This window comes from Panthera uncia, chromosome D4, assembly GCF_023721935.1.
Source record: "Panthera uncia isolate 11264 chromosome D4, Puncia_PCG_1.0, whole genome shotgun sequence".
NCBI lineage: Eukaryota > Metazoa > Chordata > Mammalia > Carnivora > Felidae > Panthera > Panthera uncia.
In genome coordinates this window covers 10,098,112-10,121,190 of record NC_064807.1, presented here as the reverse complement: position 1 = coordinate 10,121,190, position 23,079 = coordinate 10,098,112, and the positions used below count along the sequence as shown (strand labels likewise).

The window sequence follows — 23,079 nt, the reverse complement described above, 5'->3', positions numbered from 1 at the left end:
GTTAGTTTATTTTTGTGAGAGACAGAGTATGAGTGGGGGAAGGGCAGAGAGAGAGAAGGAGACACAGAATCCAAAGCAGGCTCCAGGCTCCGAGCTGTCAGCACAGAGCCTGACACAGGGCTCAAGCTCATGGACGGTGAGATCATGACCTGAGCTGAAGTCAGAGCCTTAACCTATTGAGCCACCCAGGCACCCCTAGAGGGCTCACTTTTTAACCACGTTGTTAGGGCAGAAACGTCTGGAACAGCCATCTGGGCCCCAGCCCCCCTGTTTTGGGAGGGTGCTCTGGTTCTGCTCTTGTGCTCCCTCCTGCTGGAAGCTTCCCAGGGGAGGACGGCATGGGGGTGCCCCCTTGATTGTGACCCTGCTTTTCATCTCCTTTGTGGAAGGTGTGCCAGACTGTGCTAGTCCCTCCTGACTGCCTCCTCCCTTGGTCTGACCCTGGCACATCTCCTCCAGAGACTGTCTTGACTTCCTTCCTCACTCCTCACTGGATCAAGACCCCATTCTGTTAGTTCTCCCCCTCCCCTTACTGTGGGGTATATCCATGTGTGGGGGGGTGGGGGTGGGGGAACAGCGGGAATGTTCTTCAACCAAGAGCTCCTTTCTGATTCCTAGAAAAACTGATGGAAGTGGGGATAATCCTAATTTTTTAAAGGTAATAGGGAGGGTATTGAATTATTTGCCAAGAAGTAGCCATTGAGTTTATTGTAAAGGTGAGACTTCCGGTAAGTGTCCCTATAAAATCAAGCAAGCCACAGATAATTACAGAGCACCTACTAAGTGCGAAATCTATTAAAGGAAATAGAAGAGCGTGCTGGGTCCGCATCCCAGAAGCTCAGGACTCCTTCGTGTTAATGCCCTGCATGCGGAGAACTGCTTTAATCGCTTTTGGTCTGCCTCCAGCCTCTGGAGATTTGTGGCCCAATCATAGATTCCTGTCCTGTTGTGAAACAGGAATAACATTTGTGACACTGGAACAGACTCACGATGAATGGCTGGTTCCACTGACCAGCAGCTCAATTTCACTTCTGCATTTAATTGCCTGCAAAAGCTGTTTATTGCCTTGTGCACTCCTCCACGGCAACATTATCTCTTAAATAAACATGTTGTACCAGGTTGACAAGGGAGAGGTGCATATCAAGGGAGCAGAAATAAATACGGGAGGACTCGAAGCTGTACCTGGGATCTCCTTTCAGCCCCTCTGGCTGGCAACCTCTCGATGGCCTTTCAGAAGCTGGTGCCTCCAGATGTGTAGACTCCCGTGCTGCTCACGGTTCGGGTGTGGTCAAAATGACAACATAGGTGATTTCGTTCCTTCTGGTAGTGATTTTGGGCTCAGTCTGAGATGTCTTGTTTTAGGGTTGCCCACTTATGATTACGTGCCTAGTGGGATGCATTTGTTTTTTAAATAAACACTCATGGGCATTCTGCTATGTGTTAGGGACCTACCACTGAACCAGCGGACAAAAATGGGAAAAGCAGGTCTTGGGGGAAGGCTGCTGTTACCACCTGGAAAATGAGGCAGAAAGTTGGGGATCCTCTCCGTAACCCTGGATTTGAAACTGAGCTCCAGGCAGGAAGGAAACCAGATCCTGGGATCTGGACTTGGAGTACAGAGAAGGCGCCCCCTTGTGAGCGTTCCTGGGATGGCGCTCTAGTACATTTGATTGGCTGGGGCCAAAGCATCAGGCAGGGTCTTACAAAAGCCCCTGCCAGTTCAAGCCACCATATAATATTCTCTGTCCCACAGCGAGCAGCCTGATGGGGCCCCTGTTTCCACACTGCTTCCTCTTTTCATTAGCGTTGCTCAGCATGAGAACAACCTGTTAGCCAAAAGGTTGAGAGGAAGTGACTTCTGGAGCATGTGCTGTGTGGGGGACAGCAGCCCTGGAGGGTCCTGGAGGGGCTGCAGGTGGCTCAGACCTGGCTCTTGTTCCCAGGGAGACAATTATAAGTAATAGTAATTATTTTAAGATACTTCTAAATTTAAAAAACATATCAGAGAGAAGGCAGTAGAATGCAAAATCCATTTCAGTTTTTTCTAAGTGTATTTATTTATTTTGAGAGAGAGAGGGAAGGAGGGGCAAAGAGAGAGGAAGAGAGAGAATCCCAAGCATGCTTCGTGCTGTCAGCACAGAGCCTGACGCAGGACTCAAACTCCCGAACCGTGAGATCATGACCTTAACTGAAATCAAGAGTCTGACGCTTAACCGATTGAGCCACCCAGGCACCACCATTTTGGTTTTTAAGATGAAGCAGACTTCAGATAAGTTTCTGGGTTTGCTTCGACCACCAAGCTGTACTGTCAGGGACCCCAGGATGATGTGCATCAGGGTACCTCAGATTCCTGGATAATTGTGAGCTGCGAAAGTTGAAGTGATTGAGGAACACAGCTGGTTATAGGAGAGCCAGACCCCAGCCGGGCTGTCTGCCTTTGCTCACGTGCTCTCTCTACAGAGCCTTGTGATCAAGGCTGTCTGCTCCAAACTGTCATCCAAACGTGCCAGCAGGTTAATCTCGCCTAGGCTTCCCTGTTGCGAGCAAGATGGTTATTGGCCGCTGTCTGTTGGTGGATGGACACTAACTGCCTTTTTTCTCTGGGAAGAAAAATTGACAAAGTTTGCAAGCAGACACAAGAGTCTATAAGAACAAATATAGTTTAAAATATTTAAAGTAATTTCTTACCTTAGGAAAAGGTAATTAAAATAGATACGGTAATGGCCTTGGCCTGTAAACGCTAACACCCTTTATTAGGTTTCTTAAAGGGGAATTAGAAAGATGTAAGCTTATGTTGACTGAACGTGTTAATGGGTTCAGGGCGCCTGGGCGGCTCAGTCTGTTAAGTCATCCCACTCTTGATTTCAGCTCAGGTTGTGATCTCACGGGTTGTGAGATCGAGCCTTGTGTCGGGCTCTGACCTGACAGCATGGAGCCTGCTTGGGATTCTCTGTCTCCCTCTCTCTGCCCCTCCCCCACGCATGTGCATGTTTTCTCCCATGCATGCGTGCATCCTCTCTCAAAATACGAATAAATAAGTTAAACTAAAACTTAGAAAGTGTTACAGGTTCCATTGCTATGATGGGGTATACTTATTTTGTATCTGGCCACTTTTGTGATCTCTGTAATTCTAATAATTTTCTAGTTGCTTATTTTGGGGTATCTGGGTCAGATACAGAAGAATATTGGTACTGCCGTTTTCCCCTGTATACCTCCAGTTCTGATACATGTCGTTGGCATGATACTCAGTTTGGATACTAGCCGTGGATGTTGGTGTCCTCTTGTTCCTCATTTTACTGGGAATGTGTCTAGCGGTTCACTATCATCTGTGCAGGATGTTACCTGTGCTGGTTTTACAGAGGAATGAGGAAAATAAGGACGGACAAGTGAGTTTTTTTTTTTTTTAATGTTTATTATTTTGAGAGCAAGAGAGAAAGAGAGACAGAGCATGAGCGGGAAAAGGGGCCAGCGAGAGAGGGAGACACATAATCCAAAGCAGGTTCCGGGCTCTGAGCTCTTAGCATAGAGCCTGACGGGGGCTCGCACCCACGGACTATGAGATCATGACCTGAGCCAAAGTCGGATTCTTACCAACTGAGCCATACAGGTGCCCCAGGCCAAGTGAGTTTTTCTTAAAGCTCAGCTATTCAATTTAAAAAATTGCTCTTAGGGACACCTGACTGGCTCAGGCAGAAGAGCATGCAGGGTTGTGAGTTCAAGTCCCATATTGGGTGCAGAGCTTACTTTAAAAAAATTGTTTTTATTGCGACTGCTCTTCTAACATTTTGTAAAAATAAAATCCTATTAGGCGGCAGGATTTCTTTTTGTGCAAATGCCCTCACTTAGCAGCACCGTCCCTACCCCTCCCCGTCTCTTTCCCTTTTACATCATGCCAGTCTCTGCAGTCCAGACAGAGTCTGGAAACGTCTGTCACTGTGTCACCATGACAACAGCAAAGTTCCCCGGGGTCTTCATCTGCTTCGTTTAGCGATTGTGTCGACTTAATGCTCAGCTTGACTCTTTACAGGGAGAGTGCTTTGGTCTTTTTCTTCCTTTTTACAGCAGTCCTGTGAATGCCCAGCATTCTGTGGGACCCCTTCCCATGCACCCCAAGTAGGCCCTGCTGTCTGTCCACTGGAGTGAGGACTCCATTGGGTTGGAGGGCCGGTCTTGGAGAATCTTCTGTTTCAGAAAACATACAAGTCTACTACGTACCTCAGAAAGTTTGGATTTTATTTGTTAATGTTTATTTTTGAGAAGGAGGGGGAGGGGCAGAGAGAAAGGGAGACACAGAACATGAAGCAGCCTCCAGGCTCCAAGCTGTCAGCACAGAGCCCAACATGGGGCTCGAACTCATGAACTATAAAATCATGACCTGAGCCGAAGTCAGAGGCTTAACTGACTGAGCCACCCAGGCGCCCCACACCTCAGAAAGTTTAAAGCCGGTGAAAGGAAGGTGTGCGGCTTCTCCAGGTTTGGAGCCCACATGACCCACATGGCCTCTACTATGAACTTTCCCTTAAGTGGCCTGTCACACCTTGGCCGTATTTATAACTTCCTCCTGTGCGGCACACTTCTTCCTGAGATTCTTCTCTTTCAAGGAGAAATAATGACTCCAGTGCTCTTTGCCTTTACAACACGCCCCCAATCCTGAGGGGAGCAAGCTTCTGTTGGCCACCAGCACTGAGGGCGGCAGCAGCAGTTGGGGGGGTGCTCCTGAGACTCCCCAGAGCTCTGCAGCCTGGATGAGGGCAGTCCTGTCTCCCGGCCTCTAAACCGCCACCTTGCTCACACGCACTTTCACAAAGGAGCTGCTGTTTGGTCTCGTTTTAGACGATTACAAGCGATGGTTCTGACGACCATCAGCTGGTGTCGATTACATCCTTACTCGAAGAATCGGTTTTGTTTGACAGATGATGAACGTTTGATGGCTTGCTTGCTTTGGATCCCTCCGCGAGGGCATTCATTTGTAGGAATTGGGGCCACAGTGACAGTACTGCTGGGGGGCCCTGGGTCTGGGACAGAACTGAGGGAGGTGGTGGGCATTCTAGATGCTGAAGCCAGACAGATGGCAAGAGGTAAGCTGAGGAATCTCTCCTAACTTCAGCAGGGCACGGGCCAGGCCCTTTTGAGCATTTGGGTTGAAAATGTGTAATTGACAGAAGAAAGCAGAATTGGGCTCTGGAAACCTGCGCCCCGAGGCAGACGGCTCTGACTCTGAGAATATCTTGGGCCAGGGTTGGTCCTGAACATCCTGATGGGTTGTTTCTCAGCCTGGCTGGAGCGGTCCAGTGGCATCCAGACAATCCAGCTGGAGTGTCATCTCGGGTTTTAGGAGCCCTGGGGTGCAACATTTCTGTTATAAGTTCAGTCTGGTCCGGACTGAGTTGGAGAACTTTGCAATGGACTGGCATACCCGGGGACTACTCCCTATTCAGTCGGAGGCAGAAAGAAATACATGATCAGTCTGTTGCGAGATTGTTACACAACCTGATCTCTGACACAGTGGCATCAAGTTAGTAAATAATACATCATTTGGGGATTCTGTAATCTGCTTGAAAACCAGATAATTAGATCACAGTTTTTGAAAGCTTTCAGATTTGATTTGGTTGGGCCAGTGGCCAAAATCTTATCTGTTGATGTTTTCCCTGGTAGCTTTGATTTTTTTTTTTTTCCCCGAAGCAGATGTGAATGTGAGACAAATTTTGTACATGGCTGGTTAAGTGTCCCTCATTAATTGAATAAAGACCAAAATCAGGGGAATGCATAACAGAGGCTGGTTTGCCCTATTTTTTAAAAAAACCATATTAGGAATATGGCAGTAGAAGGGTCAAAAGACTAAGGTTTTGAAAACTCTCTAGGGCACCTGGTTGGCCGGCTCAGTTGGTAAAGCATGGCGACTTTTGATCTTGGGGTCATGTGTTTGAACCCAACGTTGGGTGTAGAGATTATCTAAAAATAAAATCTTAAAAAAATTACCATCGAGAAATCTCCATCATGTTACAGAGCATGTAGGAGAAATTCATTCACTCATTCGTTACAATTCATGTATTGAATACTAGCTCCGCCCCCGGAGCTGTGTGCTGTGCTAGACTCCCTCACCCCCCAGGTACTAGCACGCAGGGAACTAGGATACACGCAATTCTCTGATGGCTGCTGTGATGGAGTCTGGAGGAGTCTGGGGAGGGCTGTGATGTGGTCCCCGGGCAGTGGTGTGCCGGGGGCAGGGTGGGGTGAGGCCAGGATTTCATCACTGCTGTTGTTCGGAATTGCCATCGGATAGTGACAGTTCAGAGCAGATTGACTTAGTGAGTTTCATTGTGTGCGGACCCCTTTGTGGGGCTTGAACTCACAACCCTGTGATCAAGACCTGAGCTGAGATGAAGAGTCGGATGTTTAACTGACTGAGCGGCCCCGGCACCCCAGAGTTTCATTACTTTTTAAACATCCTCTGCAGAGAGGAGACCCCCTCACTGCCTGCGCTCGGGACAGGCTGCTCCCCGTACTCTGTGGACATCACCCTGGCCATCCACACCCTCCGGGAAGGGGGGTTCACAGGAAGATTGAGAAACAGGGCAAAAGGGTTGACCTCCTTGTTTTGTTTTTCACACCTTTTCATCACCTTCCTTCTCACAAGCGTTATCTTGGGCAGTTAGTAGTTCTTATCAGCCAATCCCGGGAGAATGAAGGGAAGACACATAATCTCCTGTCTTGAGTAATGGTCTAAACTCTAAAAACCTGAAGGAACATTCTTTGTTCTCTTTTTCTCTCACTCTGTATGTAACAGTGGCTATGTAGGAAACAGGTAGATTTTCAACTTTTTAAGATTTGAAAAGTAGAAAAAATTGAGAGAATGGAGTTTTCTTTTGAATACCGAGCAAAAGTTTTATGTACTTAAGATACTTAAGTATGTCATCCGGGGGTGTGTCTGTCTCCCTCTTTGTGACCACGTCCCTGGCATACCTGTGAAAGGGCTCAAGGTTACTTGGTAGCATCCCAAAAGTGGGGTCCTTGAGTGTGACCACCACTGTCCCACCGATGCTCCCACAGAGGGACGCCCCCTTGGGGGAAGGGAGGGTGTAGGCGTGACAGGACAGATGTCACAGGGACAGCTTTCATATCTTCTGTCCCGCTTAACCCTTAACATAGCCTGCAGGGATTGCTTCTGCTTTTGTGGATGAGGAAATGGAACGGACATTCCGGGAGACAAGTCACTTGCTGGTGTCACACAGCTGCTAAGCGGGGGAAAGCGGGTTGAGTTTGAACTGGGGTTTACCTGACTGTAGAGGCACGTCCGCTCCCATTGTATCTCTGCCTTCCTAGCGGGCAATATGCATTTCTTGGTTTCCCTTGCAAGAAGCCTTGAGAGCTGTTCAGTGTTTTCTTAACGTCTTATGATAGGTCTCATGAGACCTCATTGGTTATAGCGTATCTTAAATAGTATTTTCAGAGTCTTGACATTAGAGAAAGTGGACACTCCTTTGTCTTCACAGTATTAACCAAATCGAAATGACTAAACATCTGGTCCTTAAGCATGGTTTTATGGCTCCGCATCCTGTCCTATCCTGCCACCCCTCCCCCACCTTCTGTGTGCTTTAGGGAAACAGATTTTTGGTCCTTCTTGTGTCATTTTGGTTACTTAGAGGTGGGCTCTCCATCATACTTCCGGAGGGGCCGTCCTGTGCCACTAACCCCCGTGAGTTGGGTATGCCCCTCAACCGTCACCAGCCTGCGTTTGAATTTCTAATACCACCTCCGGCAGAGTATGTGAGTATATGTGCGTGCTTACACGTAGCAGGTGGCCCCAGACGGTCTCCCCTTGCCCTCCAAGCCGTCTATCATGTTCAGCACTCATAAGATACCCTTCACACTGCTGATTTATGCTAAAAGTATCCTAATGTTTCTGACAGCTCATGTGTGACATGAATAGAATCCATATTTCCTAGAGCAGCTAATCCAAGTGGCTTATTTCCCGATACTGCTGATAGGGCTATATCTCTTGGTGTCACCGCTGTTGAGATTCTGATGGTAACATATTGTTTGTGGGTCACCAGTTTTGTCTAAAACAGTAGGTTGGAACACAGTAGCAAAGGTTAATTAAGTTTGTCCATCAAATGGGAACAGATATGGACGCTTCTACTGCTTCCGTCCTAAAATCGAAGTTCCTGAATGTGTGGTTATAGGCATGTTTTCTTATTTTCAGACTCCCTCCTTAAAAAAAGTGTATTTGATCTTGGAGCAGTGAAAACAGGAAGAACGGGTAAAAGGCAAAGGCAGTGAGTGAGTAGATCTTCATAATCAGCAGACATCTTAATTTAAAGTGGGAAAAGCAAGCGAGGTTTAGTGTAGAAGCTTCCAGGGCGGATTTGCTTTGTTTGGATCCTGCTTCTCTGTTTAATCCCTTTATGAGTGGAAACGAGTTACTTGATCCCTCTGAGCAGTTAGTTCTTATGCTAATGATTATTTTACTTTGAGGACTCAGGAGAAAACAGGACAGGTCTCTGTAGTATCTCTCAATAAATTTACTTTCTTCCTCTGAAAGTCCATTAGTTCTGTGGCCAAGAAGCAACATTTTCTCAAGAAAGTTACTTGAAGAATATCACTATCACAGGCCCCCAGTTCTTTTCTTAAGCAGTGTTGTTAACGCTTCCAGAGACTTGACATGTTAGAGAAGACAGAGAGTCCTCTTTCTGGCTGGTTATCAGCCCCGAAATAAAAATACAGACCTTTTCCTGCCCTTTTCCACCAGCTACTTTACTGAAGCTGTATTTTCTATCAGCTTTTATGTAAATGATGCATTTCTGTCTGGCTTTGTAGGACTTCACTTGGAAAGTCAAGGTTTGTGTTTTAGATTTGTGAATCAAAGTGGATGTAAGTGTTGACTCAGGAACTAGATAATCCTGCATAGATGTGTAGTTTGGGAAAATGAGGGAAGCACTGGGCTCATTGTGGCCAGAGACTATCTGCAAACAGACCTCTCCTCTCTGTTTTCTGAGTCCCCTTAAATGCATCTGAATTTTTCCAGGTTGTAGGAAAAGGAACCATTTTTTAAATTGGGCTTTTACTTATATGTACGTATTTTTTTTTTAATGCTTATTTATTTTTGAGACACAGCGTGAGCAGGGGAAGAGCAGAGAGAGACACACACACAGAACCTGAAGCAGGCTCCAGGCTCTGAGCTGTCAGCACAGAGCAGGACGTGGGGCTCAAACTTGGAAGCTGTGAGACCAGTGACCTGAGCCAAAGTCGGACACTTAACCAACCGAGCCCCCCAGGGGCCCCCGGGTACCTAGTTTTGAAAGTCCTTGCTTCCTTTCACCAGGTTTATATACCAATCAATGCCTTTCAAGCATTTTAGGTGGAGACCCACAGTAAGAAATGTTTTACGTTGGGACCCAGTATATGTTTACACAGACATGTAAACACAAAATGAAACTTTTCATACAGCACCTCTTATTCATACTGTGCACAGTGAATTGCCAGATTTCTGTTCTACTCTGTTTCATTCCATTCATTTCCATACTATTATTTTTAAAAAGTGCTGCTTGCAACCTGCTGAATTATTTGGGGGCCCACAGATGGTCAGAGTGCTGCATTTTGGAAAATACTCTCCAAGGGGTAAACTTTGTTCTATCGGCACCCAGACGCAGATGGTGAAAACAAGCAATTGAAAAAACTAAAATAAAATGAAAAGAAAACAACCAATTGAACAACACAAGTTTAAAAGATTTAATTTTTTTTTTCTGTCTTAATTGTTTTGTATAATCAGGACAAGCATAATGGACCACTGATAAACGCACTTGTGATCCTAATATCCTGTCAGGTGTCCACCCCTTAAAGTTTCTACAAGAGTGGTGTGAATCTTCCGTGCCCTCGCCAGGACCTCCTGGGAGTCGGGAGAAGCTTGCTTTCTCTTCTTGTGATCAGTTTTGGTTCTGTGTTTCCAAACACAGAAGACTTGCTTCCCTGGTGCATCTTATGGCTGTTGCTCATGTGTCTGAAATCTACTCTGGTGTTAATCCAGACATTGAGCTCTGCTCCTTCCGTTCTTTTTGAGAAAGCCCACTTACACAAGCTTCGTTGGCTTCTGCCTGTGTCACGGACCTTCTGGAGCTGTGGGAATCGTGGGGTTCACAGCTTCAAGCATCTCAGATGTATCCTTTCTTAACCCACCTGTCCGCTCTGCCATACTGCATGGTCACCCTATTCTGTCTTCTCTCCTCCCTCCTCTCTGAGGAATGAACATTCCTTCCATTTTTGGAGGAACAGCTCTAGCTAGTTTCTTCAGCCTCTTAAGTGCTGACCCTCAAACTCTGCCCATTCCCCCTCAGTTTACCGGAGGGGTCCACCCAGGCTTGGCGGGAATCTCTTACAGAGGCCTGAGTGTGCTCAAGGCCAATCTCCACCTGCTGTCCCCTTGTCTTCCTCCTGCTGGGGAGGGGTGAAGGGCATTCCGAATGAGCCCTGAGGAGAGAAGGCAAGGTGGATTCAGTGGAGGAAGTTAAGGAAGGCAGGCGAGAGAAGACAAAGCCCTAGAGGACAGGAGGGACCAGGAGGGAAGAGGGGAGGATGGGCTGTAGCCGGAGGGAGTCTGCCGTGTCATGAGTCCGTCAGCATTTGCCATGTTAACGTTTCAGTAATCTCGGAAATGGGTGCATAAGAGCGATCACTTTCAGCCCGTATGTTAAGAATAATTCTTGCCACCTGTGATGCGTGGCATGGCAGAGGATGAATGAGGTGCATTTTAGGAAGTGAACGGGCACTTGCCCTTGGGGTCAAGCACCCGTGCAGGTAAGGTCTGTGAACGAGGAGGGCTCACAGTGTGCCATCACGTGAGCCTGGAAACAGCCATCCCTTCTGGATGGTTTGAAAAGAAGCTTATACTAAAACTGGAGAGGGGCGCCTGGGTGGCTCAATGAGTTAAGCGTCTGACTTTGGCTCAGGTCATGAACTCACAGTTCGTGGGTTCGAGCCCCGCGTCGGGCTCTGTGCTGACAGCTCAGAGCCTGGAGCCTGTTTAGGATTCTGGGTCTTCCTCTCTCTCTCTCTCTCTCTCTCTGTCCCTCCCCTGCTCACGCTCTGTCTCTCTCTCTCTTTCTCAAAAATAAGTTAACATTAAAAAAAGTTTTTAAAAAATAATAAAGAAATCCTTTAATGAGGGCAAAAGTCACCCCCCAGCTTTCACTCTTAGCATCACCAGGAGACCTGCAGTTCCACAGTGTGTGAAGAACCCTGACTTTTTTCATAAAAACGTTTCTGTTCGTAAAACCAGACGTCCATCCCACATGTGGCTTTTGCAACTTAAAAGGCTGCAAGCCACACGTCACTGCCAAGGGCATCCTCTCATTATTGGCTTAATATCGGAGCTTGTGCTTAGGAATTTGATCCCGTACGGTTCTCGAGAAGTCTGTTCGCTTTCGTGGCCAGCTCTGCTTTGCCGCTGAGCCACGCTCCGTGAACAGCTAGACCGCAGTCTGGTCTTCATGAACCTCTTCCAGCCGTTGCCTGGATGGAGTGTTTGGCTCGGGGTAAGACCAGACTCTTCCTGGCTGACGTGCTCCCGGACAACCGGCGCGTGCTGTTGAGGAATTTTATTTTTTTTTTACAGGAAGTAGGGTCTAATATTTTTACGTTTTGTTGGGATTTTATTGTTTCTATAAAAAAGGGGCGACTAAGGTATATAAAAAGGAAACCTGTGGTTCAGATTTACTGCGCTGCGTGTCCTCCACGGTTTAATAAAATAAAACCCAAAGCTCTTAGGTTTTCCTCCGGGGTTAATACTAGCATCATGCACGTTCCCCGCCAGCCCAGCTCCTATCTGTAGGTCACACTCTGGTTCAGAGACTTGGGGTGGGTAATAAGATTATAAAACATGCCTCTTGCTGGCCAGCTAGCACATGCTAATAATCATGGGAGTCGTAATTCACCGGAATACTGGGGTTTTAGGTTTTCCTTGGTTTGCGTGTTTAAAGGAATAAAAAATAAAACCTTGAGAAGAAACAAGGTAGCACTGCATGAAGCGGAAAAAATTATATCCTTTAAGCAGAACTGAACGCTTCCTTTCGTTTGTGTGCAACTTGTACAACTTCTATCCCTCGGTAGAACTTTGCTGTTTCAGCTGGAGGTGAGGGAAGGGCAGGGAGGGCGGGGACTAGGCTAGTCTGAAGCGGGTTTTCTCACCCTTGGCCCTCCGTGAAATGTGGGGCTGGATAATTCTTGTTGTGCGGGGCTGGCCTGTGTATCGCAGCACCCTGTCTCTCCTCACCAGATGCCACAGCACACCCTTCTCCTCGCCACCCCCCCAGCTGTGACTCTCAAGTGTCTCCCCACTTTGCCAGGTGTCCCCTGGAGGACAGATTGCCCCCAGTTGATATTACCGGCTTAAAGTAAAGCAGGTTTCCCAAACATTTCCTTCTTTACCCATTTGTCTAATCTGAAGGCAGCCAAGGTTGTGGTGGTTGTTTGTTTGTTTGTTTGTTTTTGAGTTAGAAGGGAACTAGAGTTTTAATTTATTTTTAGGTTTATATATTTTGAGACAGAGAGTATGTGAGTGAGGGAGGGGGAGAAAGAGAGACCCAAGCAGGCCCCGCACTCTCAGCGCAGAGCCCAGCATGGGGCTAGAACCCATGAACCACGAGATCATGACCTGAGCCGAAGTCAGACGCCCAACCGAGCCACCCAGGCGCCCCTCCTTGTGTTTTCTTAATAGCATTTTCTTTCTCCTAGCTTTCTTCATTCTAAGAATACAGTTTATGTGTATTAATTTGCTATTTATGTTATGGGTAGGACTTCCAGTGAACAGTAAGCTATTTAGTAGTTAAATTTGGGGACAGTAAGAAGTTATATGTGGATTTTCAACTGCACAGGGAGTTGGCACCCCTAACCCGCTGTCCTGTTCAAGAGCCAGCTGTACATACAAGTCTACAGCCTTATGTCCAGAGATCACACGGATGGTTATTTGTGGATTGTTCTTCATGTTGGATGTGGCTGAAGTGATAAATGGCTTCAGAAAATTCACATTTTAATAACCTCAAATGGAGTCTGACCCTTTGTATCTTTCTCTTTTCCTCACAGTCTTTTATAGCTCAGTGATCTTGGGATTCATTAGGAAAATCGAATGTTTGAGATCAAATCAGTCCTTTTCTCTTTCCAAATATTCCTTGTTATCAGGTGCTTTCTAAAAACAGAAGAGGCATTAAAGGAAAACAGACATGCATGGGTTTGAAATGTGTTTATCTTTCGGTAAGCTCTTTTTGAAAGAAGAAAAACACTCTACAGTTTATTTGAATTTCTTTTCAAATAATATGCAACTTGAAATTGGCAGCAGTTGACCTATCTATCAGACTTAACCTTTTGCCTTTTTTACTTAATACTGGAGATGTTGGGGTTTCATACTTGGGGGCGTAGGAAATATGTCAGTACATCTAGGACACTGCTTCTCTCTTTTTTTTTTTTTTTAAATGTTTATTTATTTTTGAGAGAGAGAGAGAGAGAGCAGGGGAAGAGCAGAGAGAGGGAGACGCAGAATCCGAAGCAGGCTCCAGGCTCCGAGCTGTCAGCACAGAGCCCGATATGGGGCTCGAACCCATACACCGCGAGATCATGACCTGAGCCGGAAGTCAGACGCTCAACTGACTGAGCCACCCAGGCGCCCCTAAGACACTGCTTCTCAATCTTGGTGTTACATTAGAATTACCTGGGGAGCTTTGAAATAGGCCAAGGCCGGGCCACCTCCCAGATCACTGAAATCAGACACTCTAGGGGTGGAGCCCAGGCATCAGTGCTAGGTGATCTCCTCCCTCTCCTCCAGTGGGAGTGAAGGTTGTGACCCAGGCGTGCCTTTTTATGAATAAAGTTTTATTGGAACATAGCCACGTTCATTCATTTACCAGTTGTCTAGGGACCATGCGGTTTGCAAAGCCTAAAATATTTCCTGTTTGGCCATTTACCAAAAAAAAAAAAAAAAAAAAAAAAAAAAAGGCATGCTGATCCCTGCTGTAGACTCACAGTGAACATTTTTCAAACGTTTTGAAAAGAGGCTTTATACAAATTCCCAGTAGAAGAAAAAAAAAAAAAACCAGCATTTTGCAGAGCCAGCAGGTTCAAGTACTGTCAGTTTACTTGGTACACTGGGAAAATTGAAAAGCATTTTTCTTGAAGAACTGACCTGCAGATGTTGTTACACCGGGAGGAGATGTCACCAGCTCCGTGCCTGGAGTGGGTGGCGAGGAGGCTTCATCGTGTGTATGATGGCGCTTTGTGCTCTAAAGCTGACCCCTGGCTTCCCATTCAGTGTTCGTTACTTAGACTGTGTAATTGACTTGAGGGAAGTCTGTAGAGGCAGAAACGGCTGTTTGAGGGTTTGAAGATCGTTTGAGGTCGTTCCCACCACTGCAGCGATTCTAGACGGCGGCAGACCCCCGAAAAGATTCCTTTCACGCCGAGGAATCTCACGTATGAAAAGAAAAACAGTGAAAAGTTAAAGTCCTCTTTACTTCGTTTCCATCCTCCCTCAGCTCAAGCGGAAATTTGATGGTTGTAAACCGTGTTGGTCGCTGGCCTCTTACAGGTGTGAAGTAGGAGAGAATGTATCATTTGCTCTAGTCCCTGGTCACCAAAGTGAGAGTTTTGAGCCGGCAGAATCAGCATCTCCTGGGACTGTGCCAGACTGAGGCCCCGCCCCATATTTACTGAATCAGGATCCACTTAGCCTCAGGCCATTTGCATGCCCAGTAAGAGAGCCCTGGGATGCACTGGTTTAACTGATAACTGGGTGCTGTGCAGTTAGGTGACTGCTGATTGTCACCACCCTCCTAAATGATTTCATGGCCCCTTAATTGCTCTCCTGATGTGGGCTGCTCATTAAGGGCAGCCAATTTTTCCCCTTTGCCTATTTCCAAGTATGGCTTGCTTGCCCTCTTAGTAAGGACTTAGGTGAAGGTAGAAGATGAAAATTGGGTGACTGAGCTACGAGAGATACCGTTTCATATGCTTCAGGGAAACAAACTGGAAAGAGTAAAGGGAACTTCCCAGAAAACTTCAGTTGAAAGAAATTAACCAACCAGAATAGAGTCTTCTGGGCTTCTCCAAGAAGTAAGGTGCCCATCAGAGCATTCATTTGTGCTGGGGGCGGGGGGGGGGCACTTGGGAGGGGCAAAAATGAGTCCCTTGAGCTTCTCAAATCAGCAGACAGAAGGTTAGGAACTCTGGCCTTTCCGTGTCAAACATTCAAAGTACACGTAGGCCTGTAGTAATTGGAAAACTGTCCAAAATTTAACATTCATAGATAATCTTGAGGAACCCTGCCAGCCTCTGTCATGTTAGTATGATTTATTTGATTGAAAGACATGATTTTGAAATTACCCTTTAATCCTTGGACAGTATTGATTTTTCCTGAACGTTCCCTTAAATTGACTTTTAAATAAAGTTAATGTCACCTAAATTTAATTTTTTTGTTTATTGTTGAGATAGCCTGTGAGCAGGGGAGTGGCAGGGAGCAAGGGAGACAGAGGATCTGAAGCGGGCTCTGTGCTGACAGAGAGCGCGCCTGATGCGGGGCTTGAACTCCTAGGCCATGAGATCATGACCTGAGCTGAAGTCGAAAGCTTAACTGACTTGAGCCACCCAGGTGCCCCTAAGTTTAATTTTTTAAATGCAGTATAAATCATTGAAGTCTAGCTGTTCTTGCTGGGGAGATACCGATCACATGTGTAAAGCTCAGTGTCTGTTCCAGGGGCCATGCGGGAAACAGAACAGGTCTCCATGTTTGTGGAAATGGCCAGGAAGTGCTGAGAAAGCAGAAGGGAGGCCCCTTTTAAGTCTTTGAGTGAGAGGTCAGAAAGCGATGGGGTGCTGCTCCTTAGTTAAAAGCTGCCTCACTGTCCCAAAGACAGAGTCCGATTGCCATACAGACACATGACCGCCGAGGCTGGCTGCCACCGCTGCTGGAGGGGACGGCACGTGCCTGCCTTCTGCCCTCCACGTCTCACTGCATGTCTGGTTTGCAGAATCCGCATCACCTTCAGAACCCTGGTGACAGGAGGGTCTGGGAAGCGGAGATCCCACACTTGGGTTTCTTGCTGCAGGAAGAGCATGGAACAGGGTGGGAACAGACGTTGAGGACAGTATCCAGCACATCACCATCGTAATGACAACAGCTTACCCTTACACATGGTTTGTGTGTTGTCTTTTTAAAAATATTCTCTTAAAAAATATTTTTACTTATTTTTGAGAGAGAGAGAGAGAGAGAGAGAGACAGTGCACGAGCAGGGGAGGGGCAGAGAGAGGGAGACACAGAATCCAAAGCAGGCTCCAGCTCCTAAACCGTGAGATCATGACCTGAGCCACCCGGGCGCCTCTAAAATATTCTTTTTCTCTGAATACCGTGAGCTAACGCAAGGTAAGATGCCAGGTTTACACATGAGGCTCCTGGCCAAATAAGTTAGACGGAGTTACAGCGACGAGCCAGCTCCTACGCCGTGCTGTCTCCTCTCTATTGCTGTGTGTTCCGTAGTGCTGGTTAATTGAGTATCATGTGACTAAGTAGGGCTTTAGGGGAGCTCTAGTAGGGACCCCAAGATAGAAGAGGCTCTGTGAGGATGCACACATCCTTAGTATAGCTGGGGTCCATGCTCTGTTCATGGTTGAGGATACTTCCAGCATCAGTGGGCTATTCCCCTTACAGGCAGGTCTTGTAATAATTGTAAAATGCAGCTTTGGGCTCCACGTCGCCTTTCTTTTTTTCTCAAGCAGATGAAGAACTCGGAGAACCGCCACGCAATGAGCTCCCAGTACAGAATGCATTCTTACTACCCGCCTCCCTCCTACCTGGGCCAGAGCGTGTCCCAGATCTTCACTTTCGAGGACGGCCCCTCTTACTCGGAAGCCAAAGCGAGCGGTAGGTGCCCGGTTGTGCAGAGCCTGCATTGGGGTGGAGGGAGGCCGAGCGTCCAAGGCCGGCTCTCTAGGCCTCTCCGAGGGCTTGCCAGTCAGGAGCCCTTGGAAGATCACTGTGCCTCCTCTGTGAGTATCCTTTACAGCTTTTAGTTGTGGGATGTTTTTGCTTCTCTAAATTAATACCACATGATTCTTTTCTGAATGCCTGGAGTGCCAAGAATACAGTGAGAGCCTCCCTCCCATCAGAAGCTAACAAATATATTTTCAGGAGTATCAATATGAAATACAAACTCAGAGGAAACCGTGGTTCAAATCCTGATCATTTTTGGCGAAGTGTTTCTGTGTACTGAATACCTGTTTTCCAAAACTTTTCCATTCTCAAATTGAAGGCGTATTCATCTTTTGGGGGAGCAAATAGAATAATAAAACATTTTTGAATACCATAGGCCTCAGAGTTTATGCAGTAGCAATGCAAATAACTCTGATATAAAGGCTTTAAAATAAAAATGACTTTAATGAGCCAAAGCACTTTGAAATACACAGTTCCTCAACTTCAGTTTTAACCTTCTCCCCGGTATTTACACTGTTGAAGATGGGCAGGTCTCTTATGGCGGCTGTGTTTCCAGACCCCATTTTTAAGATCTTTATATTTAAGCTTTATCTTTTGACCTAGGAAAGGGAGACGCGTATACATTCAAGGCAGAAGTAGAAATCAGGGCAGTAGCAAGTGGTGTGGTAGTAAATCGACTCTTGGAACCCACCCTGTACTACATAAAAAGAGAGGTTTTCAAAATAACTTGACCGTCTACAAAATAACTTGACTCTCTTGGTAAAGCAAGCGTTTAGGGAAGGAGAATCAGAACCATGCTTTGATTTCCAAGTTCAAAACAAGTCTAAAAAAGGTGGGCAATTTATACTTTATTTGCCATACCAAGATGAAATAGAGGACTTCATTAATATTGAATATAGAGTACAAGGGAACTGATCACTTTGAACTATAGACGGATGGAAGTACACGTTGATTTTTTTTTTTTTACTTTGACTCTTCTTGTCAGGAGTGTACAAACACAACTCTGTGTTATAAATGCTTATACCATAGAACGTATGCCCATATGGTCCTTCTTTCTTACTGTCTCTGATTCTATGTATTTGTCTGGATTTTAAGCTCTTTGGGGACAGAGAACACATGTTACATACCTTTTTACCTGCTATGATGCCTTTTATTTGTTGTTGATTGGTTGAGCCAGTGGATGAATGAATGAATAAATGAATCAGGTATTATTTTTTAAGTGAGCTCGCTCTGTAAAGAAATACCAGCCTAAAGGATCCTAATTCTTTGTCTGATGGAGTCAGTGCAGAATTTAGCGATGAAGCAGTTAAAGAAACGTTCGTTCGTACAGAAAATTAGGAGCGAAACCTGCTTCCAGGAAGAAATTGCCTGAGCTTCTTCTTGCTCCTGGAATAATGGAATATTTTCAGAAGCCACTCACACTCTTGAGAGAAAGGTGTAAATTCAGAGCAGGGCAGGAAGATAAAAAGATAAGAGGAAATTTATTAGAGCGGAGAGGGACAGCTCTGAGGAGGAGCAGGGGGTTTTGGAATTTATGGCAGCAAAGGCAGAGGCTCAGAAGGAGAGAGGTTACAGTCCAGGACCGGAAGGACCAGCGCTCAGAGGGAAAGACTGTGTGAATAACCTCGAGGACTGGTTACAACTTCGCTGGTGATACTTGGGCTTGAAAGTGAGAGGAGACCTCAGACTTGCACTTCTGGCGCCCCGCCCACTCACCACTAATTAATCAGGAGGGTGGAGCTTCCCACAGAAGGGGCTTAGCTGGGAAGGGCCACAGTGAAACTCAGTAACCTCTGCTTTCCAGTTGCCATGGAGCAGGAGAATGTGAATTCATAGAAAATCTACATGTCAGCTAATTTTTTAAAGACGTGCGGCTTCATGACTTCCAAACGCCTGGTATTTGGGGCTTCTGCGTTGCAGGCAGTGTTTACAGAGCAGGTGGAAGGGAAGAGGAAGTTGTGTTTGGGGGCCACCAAGGGCACCCTAGGCGTTCTCTCTTGGAACGATGGATCCTCAGTTTTACCGTCAGCACTGACACAAGTAGGAAGCACTTGGGGCAACGTAGGCCCTTTTGCCAAGTGGGGCTGAGGCTGGCGGCAGGGTGCAGTGGGCGGGGGTAGGGGCAGCAGTGTGTTCACTTGTGACAAGGTGGCAGAGGCTGGCCATCAGCCAGTTGCGTTTCTCACTCCTGTCAGGTTTGAGTTGAGATCCTTTGATCGGTTGAGTTAGTAAGATATGATTGGAAGATCTAAGTGGGGACTTGTAAGTAATTAGAAAAGTTGGCTGGTTTGCAGTAGGTTTAATGTTTAAAGTATACATTTGTCCATTAAATTAAATTTTTCTTCAGTTTCTTTTTTTTTTAAATGTGTATTTTTGAGGGGTGCCTGGGTGGCTCAGTTGGCTAAGTGTCCGACTTCAGCTTAGGTCATGATCTTGTGGTTTGTGAGTTCGAGCCCCGTGTCGGGCTCTGTGCTGACAGCTCAGAGCCCGGAGCCTGCTTCACATTCTGTGTCTTCCGCCCTGTCTGGCCCTCCCCCTCTCAAACTCTGTCTGTCTGTCTGTCTCTCTCTCTCTCTCTCTCTCAAAAAGTAAATAAACATTAAAAAAAAAAAATTAAAAAAAAAAAAACAACCTGCGAGTTCTGTGCCTCAGTGTTCCTTGAAGCCAGTGTGATGAAAGCCCCCAGGGAAGCGAGTGTAGACAGAGCAGAACGAATGATGGAAGTTGGAGCCCCAGGGCCCTCCAGTCTCCGCAGGTGGGTTGCACATGAAGAGGACCAGTGAAGGAGATCGTGGCAGGAGCAGCCCGTGGGGTGGGGGGAGAGCTCGCGGGGATGCTATCTTGGAAGCCATGCGAAGACAACGGTGCATTGAGTAGAGCCACGGAAGTTGGTGGGTCAGATGAGGGCTGGGATCGACCACTGGCTGTTGGGAGGTAGAAATGATGGGGGACCGAGGCCAGCGGGGCTGGAGGTGGGAACCAAAGCCGGACTGCATTCGGGAGTGCGTGGGAGAGAAGGTTGGGGGCCCCCCAGGCTGGGCACAGACCGGTCTTCAGGGAGTTCTGCTGGGAGGGCAGAAGTGACATGGGCTAGCTGCGGGAGGGGAGCGGAGTTCAAGGAAGATCTTTCTGTCTTTTTCGAAGAAAGGAGACGGGTTTGTGAGCTGACGGGAGTGATCTCGTGGAGGGAAGTTTGCTGGTACAGGGTGTGTGGGGCAGGGCCACCGCCAGCAGGTTCCGTGGCAGGGTGTTGAGTCAGCAAGACCAGATGGGATCCTGGGGGCGGGGGTGGGGGGGGGGGGTTGTGAGTGCTGAGTTACTGGTGTAAGGAGAGGTAAGCAAAGGACCTAAAAGCAAACAAAAACTTAGTTTGACATGGCGATTTTATGTCTGTTGACTCTCACTTGAAACTTGGGGCTTGAATTTTTTTGTCTTTCCTTTTTCTAGGAATTCGTTTGTTTGTTTTGGAAGCGCAATCCACCTGTCATAAAATTAACGATTCACCATTTCGAAGTATACAATTAAGTGGTGCTTAGGACCTTTGCAGTGTTCAGCAGCCATGACCTTTATTTAGTTCAAAGGCATCTTTATCTCCCCAGAAGGAAATCCCATACCCGCTAAGTGGTCTTCCCTTACTCAACCCTGCTCCCCGCACCTCCAGCGCCCTGGCAACCACGAATTTGCTTTCTGTCTTAATGGACTTGCCTATTCTGGAAGGTTCATGGGAATCGTACAACACGTGGTATTTTGTGACTGGCTTCTTTCCCTTAGCGTAACATTTTCAGGGTTCTTCCACGCTGTGACAGGTAGTAAGTCCTTCAGTCCTTTTTATGGCCTACTGAGAGTCCATTGTGTGACTAAGCCACATCGTCTTCTGTTCATCAGTCGGTGGACATTTGGGTTGTTAGTACCTTTTACTGGCTATTGTGAAGAGCACCGCCGGGAATCTTCATGTTCTTTATTTGAAGACCCGTTTTCAGCTCTTCTGAGTACATCCTCAGCAGCGGAATTGCTAGATCGTATAAGTCTGTGTTTAACTTTTTGAGGACCTGTCAAACTCCTCTGCCACGCCGTTGCACGTTCCCACCAGTGTATGAGGGTTCCGGTTTCTCCAGCCAGCTCTTGTTACTTTCCATCTTTTTATTATGATCTTAGTAATTCATTTTTGTTGTATCTTATTAAAGCATCAGACCGTGGTGGATTGTAAAATGTTCATAGTAACAGATGCAGGTGGTTCCCGAAATGGTGGCAGGACCACCCTGAAACTAATGCTTCCTGGCTCCCAGTAAAGAGGTGCCCTCCACAGCCGTGTCTCTGGTTAACAGATACACCCGTGCTTATGGGCGGGCGACATTTCATGTCCGTAAGCAGGCATCTTTCTGTACGTGTTGGATTCTTGTGTATAGGTTCTTGGAGTATACTTGACTGGCCAACCCCTGCGAAACGGTTTCAGTTCACAATGAGGAAGATGAACACACTTTGATTTTTTTGTCTGTTTATTTTGCAGTCTCAGTGTAAAGTTAGAGCTGGTACGTTTCGGTTTCTTCTGGTTCTTTGGTGCCTTCCGGTGCAGACCCAAGTGGCAGGCCCCCTGTGCAAACACCCTTCCTTTACATTCAACCTCTGCTCTTTCCGGGAGAAGGAAACACTCATTTGAGATGCTTCTTACATATTATGAGCTCTTCTTGTATTATTCATTTTGCACCCATAGGATGTCAGCAGCTCCATGAAGCAAGATACAAAGCATTTACGTTTTCCCCCAAAGGTCAGATGGCCAAGGACAGTGGAAGGGCCTCTCTGAGTTGAAGGCCCTGTTCTCCTTCTGTGATGTCTGGGAAGCTTGCAGGAGCCTAGGCGTTCCCAGACATGACTCTTTTAATCCATTCGGCATTAGCAATGTTGTAGCTGAGTGACTCTAGAGGTGCCTGATTTCACTGATGGCATCGGCTCCCTCCCCCACTGTTGTCATGACCACACGCAAAGTGGTTAAGCTTTCACCCCGTGGAGTGGTTTTGCTTCCTGCCGCATGTTGGATTTTAGCAAAAGACCATCCATCTCATTTCTCAGGTGAGAACACTGACGCGGCGCTGCCTGTTGGAAGCACCCTCAGGTCTCCCCCTGCTCACGATCTGGGATGTCACCACCGCCCTTTCGGGAGGGGATGTGAGCTTCTGCCACGGCCCCTGGGTGGGGTGCTGGAAACATTCTGTGCTTAGCATCTCAGTGGAGCCACCACTAACCAGCTGTGTAGCCTTGGGAGTACCAGACTCTCCTCCTGGACTCCTGCTTCCCTCACCCCTTAACAGAAGGCGAGGGGGTGGGATGTGTCAAACCCACACAGGTGTTATGAGGATGAAATCATGTCGCCTATGGAAACAAGCTCTGTAAATCACAAAATGCAGCAAGAGATGGCGAAATACTGTACAAACTTCCACCATTCCTTTCTGCAAGGGGTGTGTTGACATTTCAGGCAGTTCTTCTTGTCAGGGAGAAAGATGTTCTGGAAATGTTTTAGAGTCCTGCTCAGACAGGAAGGAGGGGAGGCCAAGGCATCCGAGGACTGCTTTTCTTGTGTATATTCTGCTGTGAAGTGTATGGCAAGGCTGCAGGGGAGAAAAACATTGACCCTTTTCTTTCTCTGCTTTAAGGAAAGCTGAGTATGTTTTATGCAACATTTATAAAATGTTAAGTTTAAACTTATCTCTTTAGGAAATGACTTACCATTTGCTAAATTTTAAAGAAAAGCACTTGACTAGTAAACCTGTCTTTATGTAACCATTTTATTTTCAGCTCCAGCTTTGCACAGAAAAGTATGTGGGGCATTCGTTGGCAATGACCGTAGAGGCCAGTGTGTGCAAGGCAATGGATCCCACCCCAGGAGAGGAGATCTGGCTCAGATCCCTAGCTCTGGGCCTGATTGTGCCATGCTCCTTTAATCTCTTCCAGCCTTACTTCCCTCATCTGGAAAGTTGAAAAATGTAATAACAGCTTTACCTATTCTATATGGGCCACATAAACAGTTATGTTAAAAAGGCATGGAGGAAGTTGTCAACTCCCTTATTCCCATATGAAGACCTGTCACCATGTCTTAAATATCTTCTATTCCTGCAGGT

At 46.8% G+C, this 23,079-nt stretch overlaps 1 protein-coding gene across 2 annotated transcripts in view; it reads left to right on the top strand.

The window, feature by feature from the left end:
- DMRT1 (doublesex and mab-3 related transcription factor 1) overlaps positions 1-23,079 on the top strand; it is a 108,760-nt gene that overhangs the window by 48,150 nt on the left and 37,531 nt on the right. Inside the window, exon 4 of one of the 2 annotated variants that reach the window (XM_049645851.1) lies at positions 16,753-16,897. In XM_049645851.1, coding sequence (XP_049501808.1) covers positions 16,753-16,897 — 145 coding nt within the window. Of the gene's footprint in view, positions 1-16,749; positions 16,898-23,079 lie in introns of both variants that reach the window. The other variant, XM_049645762.1, reaches the window with a different exon arrangement.